The 17,474-nt window shown below is 40.5% G+C and overlaps 1 protein-coding gene across 3 annotated transcripts in view; it reads left to right on the top strand.

The window, feature by feature from the left end:
- Positions 1-11,577: 11,577 nt before the first annotated feature.
- The window catches only part of trpm3 (transient receptor potential cation channel, subfamily M, member 3), a gene marked incomplete at both ends in the record, with an annotated part of 133,644 nt that continues 127,747 nt past the window's right edge, over positions 11,578-17,474 (top strand). For all 3 annotated transcript variants that reach the window (XM_083912673.1, XM_083912674.1, XM_083912672.1), the window contains one exon: positions 11,578-11,781. In XM_083912673.1, the coding sequence (XP_083768799.1) occupies positions 11,578-11,781 (204 nt within the window). The remainder of the gene's footprint in view (positions 11,782-17,474) is intronic.

Genomic DNA, 17,474 nt, shown 5'->3' with positions numbered 1-17,474 from the left:
TACGGTTGCATGATGGAGGCGTGTGGAAATTAATGAAGCCCTGGTCATTACCAGTTTGTGCCTGATGCGACAGGCCACGTTTGGATGGGCCACTTTGCAATCTCACAGCTGCATCGGTGTAGACAGGCCATGACGGGAGAAGGGACAAAGTGACGAGGAGGAGAGGAGGGGAAAAGTTTAAGGATGGATGGAAAGGCAAAACATAGCAGATAGATTGAAAAATGAAAATAAACTCATTTTTAAAAAAACAAGACAAAGGAGTAAAGGTAGAAAAGAATATTTATTAATGGATGGATACAAGTGAGATGTTATGTCATGCTCATGTTTCCAGACAACAGAGAGGCATCTGAGGGCCCTAAAATGATCTCAGGGGCCCCTCACTGTCATCCACCAAGACCGCTCCTCCCCTCTGTTGCTGTGGCATCCGAGTGATCTCTTCATTAATTCATAGCAGAGCGCCGAACTAAATTAGCACTTGTTAGCCGCCCGTTGTTTACTTTTCTTTATTTGCTATCATTAACCCCGCTCCCTTCAAACTGCGCAGTGTGTGTGTGGTCATGTGTGTTAGGGGTGAGCATCGTAACAGCCTCACCTAGCAACCTGCCCCGGTGAGATGCTCAAAGGTCTGAATCACTGGAGGTGATACACACACACACACACACACACACACACACACACACACACACACACACACACACACACACACACACACACACACACACACACACACACACACACACACACACACACACACACACACACACACACACACACACACACACACACACACACACACACACACACACACACACACAGTCTCCCACCCTGCAGCCCCTCAGAGTAACTGTGACTCAGGTGCTTTTGTTGATGACGTTCCGCCTGCCACATGCACATCAGGCCTAGGCAGTAACCAAACCTGAAGGGAAGGTCTATCCTAACACCCCCATTTTCATTCTCTTTCACTTCGTCTCTGCTGAAGCGCAAGGCCATGCCAGCTTATTGCAGGAAACAAAGCGTACACTGATCAGCCAATGAGGAGGAGCAGAGGAGCGCCAAATGGACGCAATTGCCTCATCTTCACCACCTTGGGCATTTACCTAATCGTCATAGCTGCAAGGTTGGGAGATATTCTGCGTAGAGGTGTGAACACAAGAAGAAATACCCTTTGTGTTCCTTATCTTCTTCCTCTTTTTGACTTTTCAGGCTCAAACACAGACAAGGCTCGCCATAACAAGCACTTAAACAAATCAGTCGGAGTGGCTAAGAGTTTTAGATTATTACAATACCTGTGATGATAACTGGAGGAAGGGTTGGCTGTTTTTTTTGTGTGTGTTTAGGCTGTAACCAGATGATTGCGGAGTATCTGAATCCTTGTCCTCGACGGCGTTTCTCCTGGACCTACAGATGTGTTTTAATAGAGACTGACAGTGTCACACACTCTCATACACACACATACACAGGCAGCGTCATGCCGTGTCCTCCAACACGCCTCCACTCGCAGAGGGACGTCTTGGCCACCTGTGGCTTCTGACTCCTGGAGCCAGCCATCTTCTCTCTCATCCACCATTTCTCTCTCCTTCCAATCATCTGGCTATTTTGTTTCTCTCTCTCCTCATCTGGTTGTCAAATTATCCAACTTTACACATTTCTGCTTAAAGTTTGGTTGTTTTATTTTTTTTCAAGGAAAGAAGGATTTTTGCACAGAAGAGGATTCAGAAGTTCAAGACTCAAGTGAAGTAAGGGTGAGAGTGAAAGCGATACCCAAAGGAGCGTCAGAGACCTTCAGAGTGGTAAGGCGTCGGCCATTTTGAATTTGAATACTGATGAAACTTATGATTGTATGCAAAAAAAATACAATACTGCCAACAATAATGATGCTTTAATACATGCACAGAAAGTTTCCTGAAATCAAAGTTAGGGGTGGGGAGTGTGCGTGTGCTTGTGTGGTGGTGGTGGTGGAGGGTGGTTAGGGATTAGTGGAAACCAGGACACTGATTTGGCAAGTAACAAGTGTTGCTTTTGGGATCACTGTTTTTTAATTTTTATTGGGTGAGGATAAGTGTATTATGTAAGCCATCGTAACAGATCAATGCTGAAAAGTGGTCTGCTGCTGGGGGCTAAATAAATGATAGTTGTCTTCCTCATAATCCCTCTCTTTCTTGCTTTGCGCCTCCATCTGTTGACCGTTGGACACTGAAGCAACCATATGCTCTCCATGTATAAATCATCCACATTAGCCTGATCCCTGTTAGTCTGATAAAACATGGATTTGGAACACTTTCCCCAGAACGAGCCTTTGAGGGATTCTCTGCCCCCTAAACAGTGATTGTCTTTTTCCTTTTGACTTTTCTTTCTTTGGACTTTGAGAACAGAGTTAAATGTAATCACCTGTCATATGTGATGTTTAGTTTTCTACACCTTCAAAGCCTCAAGTGCAATATGACAGCATTCCTAGTTTTATAGAGTTTATCTCCAAGATGCAAAAGTATCTGAAGATTCAGTTACGACCTGTGCAGATCTCTTTCTGCGTCTGTCATTACAGATGGAATTTGTGTGCGTTTATGTGTGTATCGTATGTTCCCCTGTTTCAGTGATCCGTGACTAGTCTCCAGGTCGATCTGTGGCTGTCGGTTAGACAGAGATGAGCTGTCCCTCATTACTGTGTGTGTGTGTGTGTGTGTGTGTGTGTGTGTGTGTGTGGCTCGAACAGAAAAGCCAGCGCAAGTAAGTCACTGAAACCCACACGTACATAGACACATGTTTGGAAATTACCAGTGCCTCATCTTGTGAGCATATTGAGAATATCTGGGGTTCGCTGGCTGCCATTTAGGCTGTTTTCAAACAGCCTGTGAAATGTGTAGGAGTTAAGCAGCACTATGGACAGCTTTGGTGACACTTCTCTACAGGAGGCTGGATTTGCTTTTGGCTCATCGACCGTTACAGCTTGTCAGCTAGTTGAATCTTTCCCAGCTGAAATACAGACAGCTGCAGTAAAGTCGAAACATCAGAAGAACAAATATTAATTGATTTTTGCAGTTTCCGGATGATCACAAATGATAACTCGCACGGTTCATATTGTAGCTGCAGTGTTGATTTTGTAGATCCCTTTATCTTTGGTCCAGAAATAGCTTCCAGCAACAGGCAGAAATTTACTAATTCAGGCAAACAGAAACACACATACTGTCTGTGGATGTTGTGCGTGAATTATTGATGGCATCAGCCTGCTTAAAAATGCATCCCCAACCTTTCTGTTGCACAGAGAGAGGAAGCAGTAATTAGTGTTCGGATATGAGAGGAGATAGAGGCTTATTATCAGTAGGGTTGACAGCAGCCCTTGTCTATTTTGGAATAAACTCAATATTTATTTCCAATCAGTTCTGCAGGTATTTAAATTTGACAACATACCAAATTGTTAATTGTTTTCATTATGTGATCCAGCTGGTTTGGTTTTGAGGGAGGGAAAGGGTATGAGAATGAGGGAAGATGAGAGAAGGTGAGAGATGTCATTTTCCCTTTGCATAAATTTACTGTAAAGTGAAAAAAAGAGATGGTGGTGATGTCTGTTTATGAAAATATAAATGCAGAGTTGGAGGGAAGACTCAGATGAGCCACTTATAAAACTCTTCCATGTTCGAGGAACAAGACAATCCAGAATTCATTAAACCAATTTCCTACATTGATTTGCTCATTTAAGTGAGGTGGCTACATGCCAGACTCTGAGTATGGCACTCATAGATGAATACATTTAAAAAGTATGAAAGACGGAATGGATGGAGAGTGGGAACCACTGCAGATGGGAGAAAATGATAAGTAGGTGGAGAAAGCAAAGTCAGGGGAGCAAAGAACAGCTCTGCTTGCTCACGTCTACAGCCCGCTGTAATGAAGCTTGAAAGCGACATTTAATTTATATATATTTTGTTCATTATTTGCCTTTCGTGAGCACTGACGTATTGATATTTGCAATTTCAACAAATCAGAATATTCCCCACTGTGCTGTCATTATATATATAATTAAGACTGCCCTCACCAAACAACAAACAAACAGCTGTATACTGTAGGTCGATTGTGCAAGCACCTTATTACGATCCGTATTTACGTTTGTTGTTAGGCGGGGACCTCTAGTGGCTATAGTAATAATGGCGGGAGCAAAGCAGGAAGTATAAAGAGGGCTAAGGTCCGCATAGGGAGGAAGTTGGTGATGGTTGGGTCAAACAAAAAGGACATTCACCCAGGAGACCGCTCTTCATGTCCCGTGTGAAACTGAGTTTTTAAGACATCCAACGCCACAAATTTTCCAATTTTAACCCAAACCATCTTTTCTTAAACCATATCAAGTAGTTTTGTTGCTTGAACTTAACGAATTAGCTCCATTTTAACAATGTTAACCCCAGGTTTAAATTAATGACTATTTCCAAACATTAAATGGAACTTTCATATATGTCGTTTTGGGAGACACTTGCAAACGGCCTAGTCTGTCCTTTAGGCATGCAGATGTGTTGATATTAGTATACAGATTATGACAGATGACTTAGCAGCAGGAATCAGATGATCAGCATGATAGAAATTTGAAGAAATCCCCGTGAAATTATCTTTGGAAATCAACTAATCTATTAAATCAAATAAGGAGAGAGGAAAGCTCTGCATGCCAAAGATGGTCTTCTAATTTTCTTTGATTTGTGGTCCTTTGACACCTGCATCTGGTCATGATAGCAGTTAATTCATTTTTACCCTAAAATATTTTAAAATAAAGACAATGATTGTGTGTTTACGTTATTTGTATATTTGTGGCCTATTTAACAATTAAATCCACATTCTGCAGTTTTCCTCTTCATGTTATCTTGTTTTGAAACATTATGTTCGTCTGTCTTGTTGAAGATGGAATATTTTCCATATAACCCCTGTATCTCAGTACATATCATGCATGATTTCTGGAAATTTCCTTAATAAATAGTCCATATGAAATAACCACATGGTAAAGATTATTTCTGTTTACCCCAGTGTGAATTAAATACTTGACTAATGAAAATTGCTGGGAACTTTAGTGCAAAATAAACCGTTTCAAGTGAAATTGTAGAGAAAATATTTTCCCAGCTATACACTGACTGTGCGTAATGCACACATATAGTGTGTTGTAAACACAAAACCGCAATCTTCAAATGATATTTAGTTCAAAATATTTCACTCCAGATTATCTGACACATTTAAGGTTGCATGTGTTTGTTATTATGTATTTAGATGATGTTACTGTATATGATGATATCTTGGTATGTGATTTCATTGAAAGACAATAAGTTATCATTATGAATTATTCTCCCAGCCCTACCCTGAAACAGAGACATCCTGAGAGCTGATCCTTGTGTATGTTTTTTTTTTCTTTTGCACTTTGAGAAAAAACAACAACACAGGGGCAAAGTTCAGGAGGAGAATCTTTCATTTCATTAAAATCCTGCCGGCAACCAACAGACCAACAATACAGACCCTCTTGAAAACATTGCTTTCTTGAATTTTAACTTTAAAAACATAAATTCATATCACATGGATTTCCTCTTGGAAAATAATTAGACTGAAATAGCAGTTAAGGGAGTTCAGTGATGGAAGGAATGTGTCAGTGTACATGCTTTCAACGCATTGCATCATGCGTACAGTTTGAAGGCCGTAGAATGTTTGAAGTACATGTATTTTCTTACTTTCTCCTCTCTCTCTTTCCAACTTTTTTCCTCCAGGGTAAAATGACGAGGAAATCTCACACGAGAAGAGTTCTGACCCCGCTGTGCACAGAGCTGAAGGTATACATGCTCCCTGTTTTCTTCAACATAAAAGACAGACAATGGATTAGACAAAACACTACTGTTGGTTTCAGAATGAGTTCATATTTTGCATGCATTGAATGTATAAATTGAGGGTCACATTTATTTATTTTTTATGCACAATATAACCCCATTAGGGCCTATATTTTAAAACCTCATCTGCAAAATTCTGATTTTAGTGCTACTAATTAATTTCAGAAGGATGCTAAGGGGAAAAGATGTATGCAACATTGCAGAAGTTGTTCACTCTTGAATCATGTACTTATTATGAATTAAATACAAGTGCATTGAAGTCAGTGAGACACAAAATAGTGCATGTACCGTATATATATATAAATACTTTCTGATTGTCAGAGAATTAGCTCTTTTCTTTTTTTTGTGACAAATACTGTGGAGAAGATTTTATGTGCAAGGATTTAAAAGCACATACTTAGAAAACAATCTAAGTATATAGATGGATATATGAATGGTGGATAAATTGGCATTTGGCATGAATAATTTGTTCCAAAAGATCAATTTGTGTAGTTTAAAATTGAAACAATAACATCACAGAATTGCCTCTAATGTGTTGTTGTGGTGATGATATGCGGCACTTCAGGGTTCAAAATCAAAGCATCTCTCCAATTATTTTTATGGCTTTGGAGAAGAGATGCACTTTGATCATCAGCAAACGTCTCGTTAAGAAAGTCTGACAATGAAGATTTGTTTTGGAGATTACAAACTAACTGAGCAATTTTCTCAAGCATTTGGTTATTCTTTCAACTAACAGCATCTCATTTTGCAGGGGCATGCTTTGCTCTTCTTCTTCTTTTCATATAACTTGTAAACTTGACACTACACAACCCGAGAGACAGTACTCCACTAATGAGACAGCCAATTAAAAAGCCTGTCCAAAAAATAAGTTATTTACTGACTGAAGTTTAATGAGATGACCTGAGATTAACAGGGTTTTGGTCAGGCGAGCAACTCCCATTCGATGAAACTGAACAAGATGTCCTCTTTTGATTTTTTTTGTTTTCTTGTTGCTAGACTCCGAATGTTGCTTTATCATTTTTGTTATTTCTAACACAATCCTGTCCAGGCTGCGTGTGAGACAACGTGGTCATCTGCTATTGGGAAACAGTTCTGACTATTTACGAGATCAGTGAGTGATCCTGCAAGATTGGAGGCAAAGCATGTGCATGTTTATACACGAGTGTAGGGGCGGCTGTGGCTCCATTTGAAAGATCGGCGGTGTGATTCCCGGCTCCTTTGGTCCGCATGTCAAAGACACTGAACCCCAAATTGATTAGACTAGATTAGATTTGATTAGATTAGATTAGATGAAGACGGCACGGTGTTGTGGTGGCCTCACAGCAAGAAGGTTCCTGGTTCGAATACCGACTGGGGCTCTTCTGTGTGGAGTTTGCATGTTCTCCCCGCGTCTGCGTGGGTTTTCTCCAGGTTTTCCGGCTTCCTCCCACAGTCCAAAGACATGCACGTGTTAGGTCAATTGATGACTCTAAATTACCCGTAGTTGTGAATGGTTGTCTGTCTCTGTTTGTCTCTATGTGCCCTGCGATAGACTGGCGTCCTGTCCAGGGTGTACCCCGCCTCACGCCCGATGTCAGCTGGGATCGCCTCCAGCTACCCCGTGTCCTGATAGGGACAAGCGGTTGAAGATGGATGGGTGGATAGATTAGATGATGGGCAGGTAGCATCTGCTATCAGTATGAATGTCTGTATGTCGTGTGTAATCCATTTACTGCGCGCGCGTGTGTGTGTGTGTGTGTGTGTGTGTGTGTGTGTGTGTGTGTGTGTGTAAGAAACACATGAATATTTTTGAGGGTGACTGGTTGTATGTTTGCTGCTCGGGTGTTTTCATGGATATAATGGTTGGAAATTGTACATAGTGATACATGGGAGAATTAAAGAAGAATAATGAAACACACACACACAATCACACACAATCACACACACACACACATTAATCAATATGAGTTTTATATTCTAATTAAGGTAAACCAATTGTATCCTACCTGTTCAGGACCAAACAGCCTAGAAAGCCTCTAGCTCCTGAAGAAAGTCAGCTATCGGCTAATCATGCGTATCTTTCTCAGGAGTTGCTAGGAGACCAAACCAGACCAAAAATAAAAGTAAATATTGGATTAATTTTGACACAATGTGACAAAAAATGAGAAATACAGCTCAGTTTCGGCCCTTAGTTAAAATATTTGACCTAAGGTAGCCCTATATCTAACGTTAGAATTTGAAAGCGTTAGTTAGACTTTGGTGACTCCTATCATTAAGTATCTACAGTAACTGTATCACTAGTCAGACACCACTCGCTGGTATATTATCCCTATCCGGACGCATCCGGTCTGCCGCAGTGTCTGCCGCAGTTTCTGCCGCAGTTTCTGGTCTTTTTGTGGTGCCTTTACTGGGAGATCGCCACCAAAGTGAAAGAATAATTTATTTAAAGACATATAATAATCTAGGAGTGAAATTTCATACGTGTATATGGGCATTTACATGTCAAATTAGTAAACAAAAGGGACCTTGATAAGAGAAAGCAGTCAGAACGTTTGGGTGACGCCCAGCCTGAGTGGTGGTTTACATTAAAAAGGAAATTAAGAAGACTTTACGGTATAATCTGGAGCTGTTAAAGCGTGTAATTTTATAAGGGCTGAAGTATGGTCCCGGATGTTTTGACAACATCAATGTTAATTTGGACGACTAGCAGCTCCCAGTGGTAAAGGTGAGGAGATCGGGGTGTCCGACTAGGGCCAAAAGTAGCACATGGCTAATTGAGTCCTTTTGAGACTCTTGTCAACACAAAGATAAACTAGGCTGTAAAACGATATATGGTTACAAAGATAAGAAGTTAGACTTTAGTTACACCATTAAATGAACTCATAACATTACACCATCATTAGTATTTTTAGTTTTAAAAGAAAGTTTGATAGAATTTAGCCAAAAACTGTCCGACTGGTGACACAATTCAGTTAAAGATGAGATAAAGCAGTTACTGAACAGAGACAGAGAAACAGATGACAGATAAGATAGTCAGGTAAGATAAAGTCAACAATAAAGTAACTTACTTACACACATTGTAGTTATGTTAAGCAGGTCTGTTATTGGTAACTATTACGTAGCTTAGCATGCTAGCTAGCTAACTGTTACTACACGTTATGTTTTTAGCATATAGGTAGCTAGTATGTTGTTAGCTTTTTGGCACCTGTTAAGGCAGGGCAACTTACACCTATAACGTTTTATCATTCTTATCATTCAAATTCAAATCAAAGCTCCATCTGGTGGTGTAGTCTAACAAAAATGCATATCTAGCATAACAGTAAAGTTGCATCTTAAGTGACTAATTGGTACCATGTGGTAAATGCCAGTTAGTTTAAGCACAGCACTTGTCGATTAAGATGATGTTGTCAGTTAAATGTTAAGGTTAAATAGTAATGCTGAGTATTTAACACTTACTTACTTTATTTAAGTTTATGAAAAGGGACCTTGTGTCATTAATTAACCTCATTGGAGCAACTTTTGCTTTTGCGCTTTGTCAGACAAGCTATATTGTTTCAAATTAATGCAATTGAATGCAAATTACTAACGTTACACTGTAAACTTGTAGGATAGTCCTGTCTGGAATATTGTAGCAGACAGGAAGATAACAATTTACATTGTCCACTGGGCTGCAAATAATACATTTTGTTTAGCATTATCTTTTGATTAATCTGCTGAATATTTGCTGAATTTACTCATTGTTGCTAAAATGTTCAAAGAAAAGGGAGAAAACTGCCATCATAAACTCTCATAGCCTAGGATGAGGTCTTCAAATACCTTGATTTGTCTAACCAACCGTTCAAAACCCTATGATATTTAGTTTACAAGAATTGATGAATAAGTTTGTATTATTCAGCTCATTGGCTTATTGTTTAAGCCCTAGTGTCAAAAGTTAGTTGTTGTATACAGGAAATCCGTAACGTTATTCAGCATCATTCCAACTTTAGTGCACTTTGTATTTTTCCATTTCCAGTCAGCTTTTCCGGTAAAAAAAAAGTTATATTTGGCCAAATTAATAATTCTGTCAGTGATTCAATACAGTAGTGGGGGCTGAGGTTGAAGTCCCGGTGGTGTCCTTCTCTATTTGATCAAAAGTTGCGATTATGTGTTTTTACTGTTTCTCTTTCTCCCTCCTCCCACTCACACTTGTTCACTCTCTCTTCTCTCATCCTTCAGGGAATATCTGTTTTGCTTTTTTACTCTACCCACTTTCACTTGCTCATTAATACAAACTATCTCTCTCTCTCTCTCTCTCTCTCTCTCTCTCTCTCACACACACACACACACACACACACAATAGAGCTACTCCCAGGTGGCAAGTGGTTGCTTGGAGCGATGATTCCAATGTCCCTGGTGTTCAGACACTGTCACCTCTCTTTACTCTCTCTCTCTCTATCTATCTCTCTCTCTCTTTCTCTCTCTCTCTCTCTCTCTCTCTCTCTCTAAAACAGAGCGAGAGGCATTTTAAATACTCATAGAACAACCAAAAAAATAAAATAATCCACAACTGCAGAAATAAATCAAGTTCTCACCTTTTTGTTGATTCCACAACTCCACAGCATGGCATCCCTTTTAGCACAGCTGAATACTTTGTGTGTGCAGTATGAGAAAGAAAGAAAAAGATGACCAGGACTGCAGCAGGAAATCGAAAAAAGTAGAGAATGTCACAACCGGCTGTTTCATTTGATAGCGTCCTTTACTCTTCAATTGCAACAGAGACATTGAGGCTCAGGTGGCTTGTCTGTATGTGCAACCGTGAACGATGTACATCAAAGAGGAAGAAGAGAAAGAATGAGATTGTGAATGAAAGCTCACAGAACAAGAGGAAGAAGAGAGGGAGGTTTTGTAGCAGTGGGTATTCAAAGCGTAGTGTTCACAGTGAGAGGTTGACTACTGAACGGGGTGTCTGTCTCTGTGCCTCTTAGTCAGCTTAAAGCAGCTCTGCACTATTCTCAGCATACCCGGCACTCCAGAGACTCTTTCTTGTCTCTTTGCATTCCCTGACTGGTAGCTTTTTCTTTTTTCTTCTCTCCACCTGTCTCACTGTCATTTGCTCTTCTTTCCTGTTGTTTCTCTGCCCACTGTGAGTTACTTGTTATTATTTCCTCTCTATCTTGACGCCCTTTTCACCCGAATCTGAAGATTGGACCCTTCAACACCTCCACCCCCATTTCCTTGCCTTGTTTCCCGGTTCTCTCTCTCTCTCTCTCTCTCTCTCTCTCTCTCTCTCTCTCTCTCTCTCTCTCTCTCTCTCTCCCTCTCCCTCTCCCTCTCCCTCTCCCTCTCCCTGTGAGGAGGGAAAACAGCATCAACGGTCGAGCCACAGTAACAGCACATGCAACAGGGTGCAGACAGCACCTTCTGCTTTGCCACCTCCTCTCTGACTCTCATCCCTCCTAGAGAAAGACTACTGGGAAGAAAAGAAGAGCACAGGAGTGCAGCCAAGCACGTGGACATTTGTTGTTACACTCCTTTCGATCAAAAGATCAGAAGAAGGGAAAAGTTGGACATTTCTCTTGCACAATCTTACGAAAGTACGAAAGAAGACCTAAAGAAAGAGGACAGAGACACAGAGAAAATCAGCTTTGTTCAGTAGGCAGCAGAGTAGAGAATGAAGTAAAGATGCCACCTGTGGCACTCGTGTGATTGAAAAATAGCCTCCTCGACTCAGTGTGGCTGCCTCACTTCCCGCATCTTTTTGACAAAATTTTTAACACCAATGGCTTCCAAGAAGAAGTGGGCTGAACGAAGAGAGTTGCGCAGGGATCGGCCTTTCGCCAGCCGGGATGATTCATCTGTTGCGTCCGGGACATCTGGGCCAGGGCGTTCCACCACCAGGGGGCGCTTCTCAGAGTCGTGGAAGAGGCTCAGCTCCAGAGGGGGGTCCACCAAGAGGGGGGTGCTCAACTCTCAGCAGCTACCGGTAAGATGTTTCGAGGATACACAGGCCCCCCTCTACATGTTACCCCAAAGATTAGGACAGGAAAAGATGGTGTCATGAATGAGGGATTAGGAGGTAAAGGGGGTAGAGGAATTTCGAAGACTAACTTGTTGGTTAATTTACCAGCTTTGTAACAAGGATTTAATCATCAAAACCCTCAGTCGACTATTCACTCTGTGGTGCCTCTTGCTAAAACCAGTGTGACAACCAGAGTGATAAAAGGCATGTAGCATTAACCATAGTAAGACGCTGTCTTTGCTACTATGCAGTTTTTAGCTTTACACAATTTCCACCCTGTTACCATGGAAACCAGGTACTGCATTTGGAACACAATATTGTATTTATATATTTAGGCTTGTTTTATACAGAAATAAAGAATCTAATATGTTTATGTAGTAAACACACACACACACACACACACACACACACACACACACACACACACACACACACACACACACACACACACACACACACACACACACACACACACACACACAAACAAACAAACAAACACTTAAACACACACACACACACACACACACATATATATATATAAATATATATATATATGCAGGTGTGAGTGTGTTTACTACATAAACATATTCAATTCTTTACCTTTGCTTTTGAGATACTGTAATCTATGATAGCCACCTTAGTGCAACACAACACATTATCTGCCAAAGATGATTGTGGTGTCTGTGCTCACTGTACATAATGAGTAAAGAGACCAAAGGGACAGTCTGTCCAAACCAGGGGGTATATAAAGTGTAACTTCACTCCTGGGTCTGAGCCTCAATCCACCTACTGCATAATTTTGAAAAATGCAACATGTGTGCCATATGCAAGTTGTTCATGTTTTGAAAGACATCGGTCTGTTTTATTGCTTTAGAATTCAATGCATAATGAAATTCTCCCACAGTATTTATAAAACATGCGCTCGTCTAAGTGAAAGGGGGCATGATGATGATGAGCAATGATGTCTCATCAAAGTTTCTGCCAATATCAAGAAATGTAATATTTTTGAAGATTATCATAGTCAAATAAACTTTAGTTAATTAATATGAATTGAATATCAACAGAACAGCTGACAGCTGAGAGGCTTTCAATGACTTTGGCTAAATTCCAGTTGAGCTATTGTGCCCAGTGCATAAACACATTTGTAGAAGTATTGTAGTGTATTAGTAGTAGACAACAACTCGAAGGCTGGGAGATAAACATTCCACTTGCCAAACTTGTGAATGGTACACCTGAAGACACAGTAGAGTTGTTAATATTTATTAAATTACATTTTAAGATGTGCTGCAAACACGCAGTTATTGAGAGAGCTGTGAAAGAGGAAATGGTAAAATTAACTGCATTTATAAAGCACTATCCCAGTCTTAGCAACCACTCAGACAATATGCAAGGTGCCTCCTGCCCACAGGACCTATGAACATTCACACGCACACCCAATTTGAGGTACAGTACCTTGCCCAAGGACTCTTCAACATGTAGACTGCAGGCGCCAGAGGTCGAACCACCAACGTTCTGATTAGTGGACGGCCACTCTAACTCCTGAGCCACAGCTGCTGCCCCTGAACCAGTTACTATTTCAGAAAGTGGATGCACACATACAGACAGACTTTGTCTTGATATACAGTGCCCTTCTCTTTTTTGTATTTCATTCGATTCCAATCTTTTTTTGTTGTCTCCTGCGCCTGCTTTAATGTGCTGGGGTTCTCGTAGTGCTTCAAAATTGATGTATATGTCTTTTTGGCAGGATCTGTAGGGCAAGTGGGAAAGTGTCTTTATATGGATCTGGGGTCCCATCCACTCTATTTTTGAAATGTAGAACTTCACTGATGTTTATGGATCAAAGTCAGAATAACTAAAGCTGGCTGCTCGCTGGTGGTGGACTATCATACTTAGCCAATCTGTGGGTTGATATTTGGCAGTGATATCTGAGCTGAGAGATGTGTGGCAGACAGAGATATGCACTGATGGAGATACGAGATACATTTCTGCTTTTTCCGTTATGCCCCAGTAACCAGTGCTATTTTGTATTGCACACATATTCTGCTATGAAAATATCAGAGAAAGTGTTTTGAGGCAACACTGTGAGGTAAAAAACGGAATCAATATATTATATAACAATAGAGCAAGTGTGTTTGGTCCTTACTGCTTCTTTAGATACATTACATTGTGTGTTTGTGTGTGTGTGTGTGTGCGCAAAAAGAAGCTAAGCTTTATCCTCTGGGATTTGTGTTGCTTAGATATGAAATGCAGAGACTCATAACCACAACACCTCTGATCAAACCATTATACAATTTGAATCATTAGTCAGTTGTAATGGCCAGGTGTGTGTGTGTGTGTGTGTGTGTGTGTGTGTGAGTGATCCTGTGTAACTGACTGAATGAGTGTGACAGAGAGTGAAGGATAGAAATTGAAAGAGAAAGTGGGTGAGAGAATTACTCCGCAGGCGCTTTGAGAATCCAATACTCGGTTAAAGTGTTGAATGAGTGAAAGACGAGGAATAGTAGAGGCCAACATAGATGTGAGAAATTAAACACTGTGGATTTAGGTTTTTCTCTTAAACTCCACGTTGGAAGAAGATGTCACTGTAGTAAAAATCATATAAAATAAATAAAAGAACTACAGACTATCGTGCGATAAGAGCACACAAGCCTAAGCATCTGGGGATTCCTAAAACGTCTATTTTTAAGACAGTTTTTAAACCACAATTACAGTGGGACAGCTGAGTTAGAAAATTAAACATGGTCATTTAAAAAAAATCTCCAGTCAGCTTTTAGCACTGGAATCTGTATTATAGCTTTTTTTAATGTGCAATTTTGTCTGTGATTCTGTTGTTACAGAAACTACAGGCCCTCCCTTTAAGTGAAATTCTGGTGTAAAATCATCTCAGGGTCTTTTTAGGCAAATTGGGTCATCAAATAAGCCATCGAGACAATTTATTTCGTGTATGAACTATTAACATAGATTTTCTGGAGAGACGCTAACAGCCTGCCGTGGCTGACACGGATAGGCTCGGGGTGGCGAGTTGGGCGCATTAAAACGTCCCTTTTTAACCATTAATACTGCTCCAAATAACACGAAACCTCTGCAGTAGCATGGTAAGAGTCCTGACACATTAACGAAAGCAACAACAACGTAGTTAGTGAACACGAGTGTATTAAAGAGTGTTTTGAAGGCTTACCTACTGGCCCCGGTACTAGCTGCTCCTTTCAAGTGGAATACCAAAATGCAATCCAAATGGAAGGATCCCATTGATGATTTATTCCAGCAAACCACATAAATGATGTGGTTTGTGGCAGTTTGGTGAAATATAAGTTAATAATAGATGGTAAATTGTTCGGAAAAGTCCCACAGCATCTTTCAGGTCAGGGGGCAGGGGGCTTGTGTTGCCGGAAGATGAACAAGTAAAGCGGACTAGCCTGAACTAGTAAACTTGAAGTGAAGAGAGATAGAATGGTTTGTGTATATTTCCGGGCTGCGAAACAAAAATTAAGCTTACAACCCAGAAACTTTTTATAGGCTGCCATTGCGGTACAATGACCGGTGCTCTGATAAACCAGTGGCTTATTGTTTTGAATCTGGACATTGAACCGCTGATCGAGACGATCGAGGCAGAGGGATTACCGTGTCTGCCACAAACCACAACGTTTACATGTTTGGCTGGAATAAATCATCAATGGGCTCTTTACCTTTGGATTGCATTCGGTAATTAACTTGAAAATTATTAGGAGCAGCTGGTACCGGGGCCATAGGTAAGTCTTTTTAAACACTCTTTAAATACACTCCGTGTTCACATACTACATTGTTGGTGCTTCGGTTCATGTGTAGGGACACTTAACATGCTACTGCTGAGGTTTGGTGTGTTTGTTTAAATATTTGTTTTAATGCATTCAACTCTAGGTTAATAGTCCATACACGAAAAAATTGTCTTGGCTTATTTGATGACGGAATTTTCCTAAAAAGACCCTGGGATGATCTTACACTGGAATTTCACTTTAATGCTGCCATCAGTAACTTCTATAGCTGGACCCATGTCACTAAAGACACTTGTCACTGTGCCTATCTACTCTTTTTTCAGGGAAACCCTGCTGACTGTATTTATTTTACAGTATTAGTTCATCTTTAAACACCTAGTGTACAGTTTTTCTCACCTGTCGGAACCCACACCTCTTTGCATGCGTGAGAGTCTGTAGAGATCAAGTTTATGATAAAGCGCGTGTCTTAGTTTGTGTCAAGCTTCTGTCTCAATTTTCACATAAATGCCCTGCAGTTCATCTAGCCATCTGTGAATCACAGAGGCCTTCTGCTCAGTATAAAGAAATTCCCTGTTGATTTTTTTGCAGCTAGACTTAGAGAATTTCAGATTTAATTGCGTGTGTTTCTGTGGGTTTTGTGTGCTTGACTGTGTGTGTTAAATGTGTGAACCAGAATGTCACGTGGACTATTCCTTAGAGAATATGGCATTTTGAGATATGATGGTGGTGTTAAAGCCTTGTACTGTAGTTCACACCATCGCCTCAATGCTTTTAGATGTAATGAGCCTCATCTAATGCCACAGTGGGAACAAACTAGTCTTGAAATTTTTTCACTGATCTCCCCTGACTTCAGAGCATTAGCTCCAATAGCCCTTTTTGTCTGGGGGCGGGATGCTCAGGGGAGGACAGCAGGTCAACAGTAGAAGTCACATAGAAGTGGTGTACATTATCTTAGCTTAGTACATTAAGATTTAAATATATAAGCCATTCCCATGCTCACTAATGTCTCACAAGTTGTTTCAGTAATTTTTGGTTTAATACCATTTGTTTCACAGATTTGGTAATAAAGTAAACAATTTTTTACCACTCAAGAACTAATCACCACATCAAGGCACCCAGACCACATCAATGCACCCGGACCTTGAGGAACACCATAGGAAAATCCATGCTGTAATTTGGGATCAAAGACTTTTGACATTTGGAGATTTCTGAAAGAATTGCCCTTTTTTGCCTATTGGATGGTGATTTCTGTTCTGAAAACTGCTCACAAACACTCTTACTGTCAATATACTTAGGAAAGACAAACATGCTCTGAATGTCCTAGCTCTCTAGTCTGTGGTTGTAATGTTTGATAGAGGTCACACCTGCTTATTTTATACAGTGAGCTTTTAAAAATGCTTCGCTACTATGAAATGGCTACTATGAGGACTAACATCTTCACACAGTAGACAAAGAGTACAATTGGGCTCATTGAATCCACTCAGATATTCAGATATCTTGGGGTCAGAGGTCAAGGGACCCCTTTGAAAATGGCCATGTCAGTTTCTCTTTGCCACAATTTTGCCTAACTTGGAGCATTATTTAGCCCCCGACCATTGACTTCAATATATCTCTTAATATAGAGCTACAGCTTTCGAAAGACAAAAAGTCGACAGGCCTCGCCAGCGAGTTGGTGCAAGTCAAGGAGTCAAGTCAAAAAGAAATAACCAATTAAAAGTTACATCAAACTGCATAGTCTTTTAAACTGAAACACAGCAACTTGTACACATGTGCCATCAATCAAATGTAAAACGGTCCTAATAAGCTGGCAAGGTACTCTGTCATCCCATCACCTGTAATTTTGTGGATGTTTTGTAATGCAAATACAGACAACAATAAATGATTTTGCGGTAATCATCTGTCCAC

Source organism: Echiichthys vipera (genome assembly GCF_963691815.1).
Source record: "Echiichthys vipera genome assembly, chromosome: 4".
In the NCBI taxonomy this organism is placed as follows: Eukaryota; Metazoa; Chordata; class Actinopteri; order Perciformes; family Trachinidae; genus Echiichthys; species Echiichthys vipera.
This window is presented reverse-complemented; position numbering and strand designations above follow the sequence as displayed.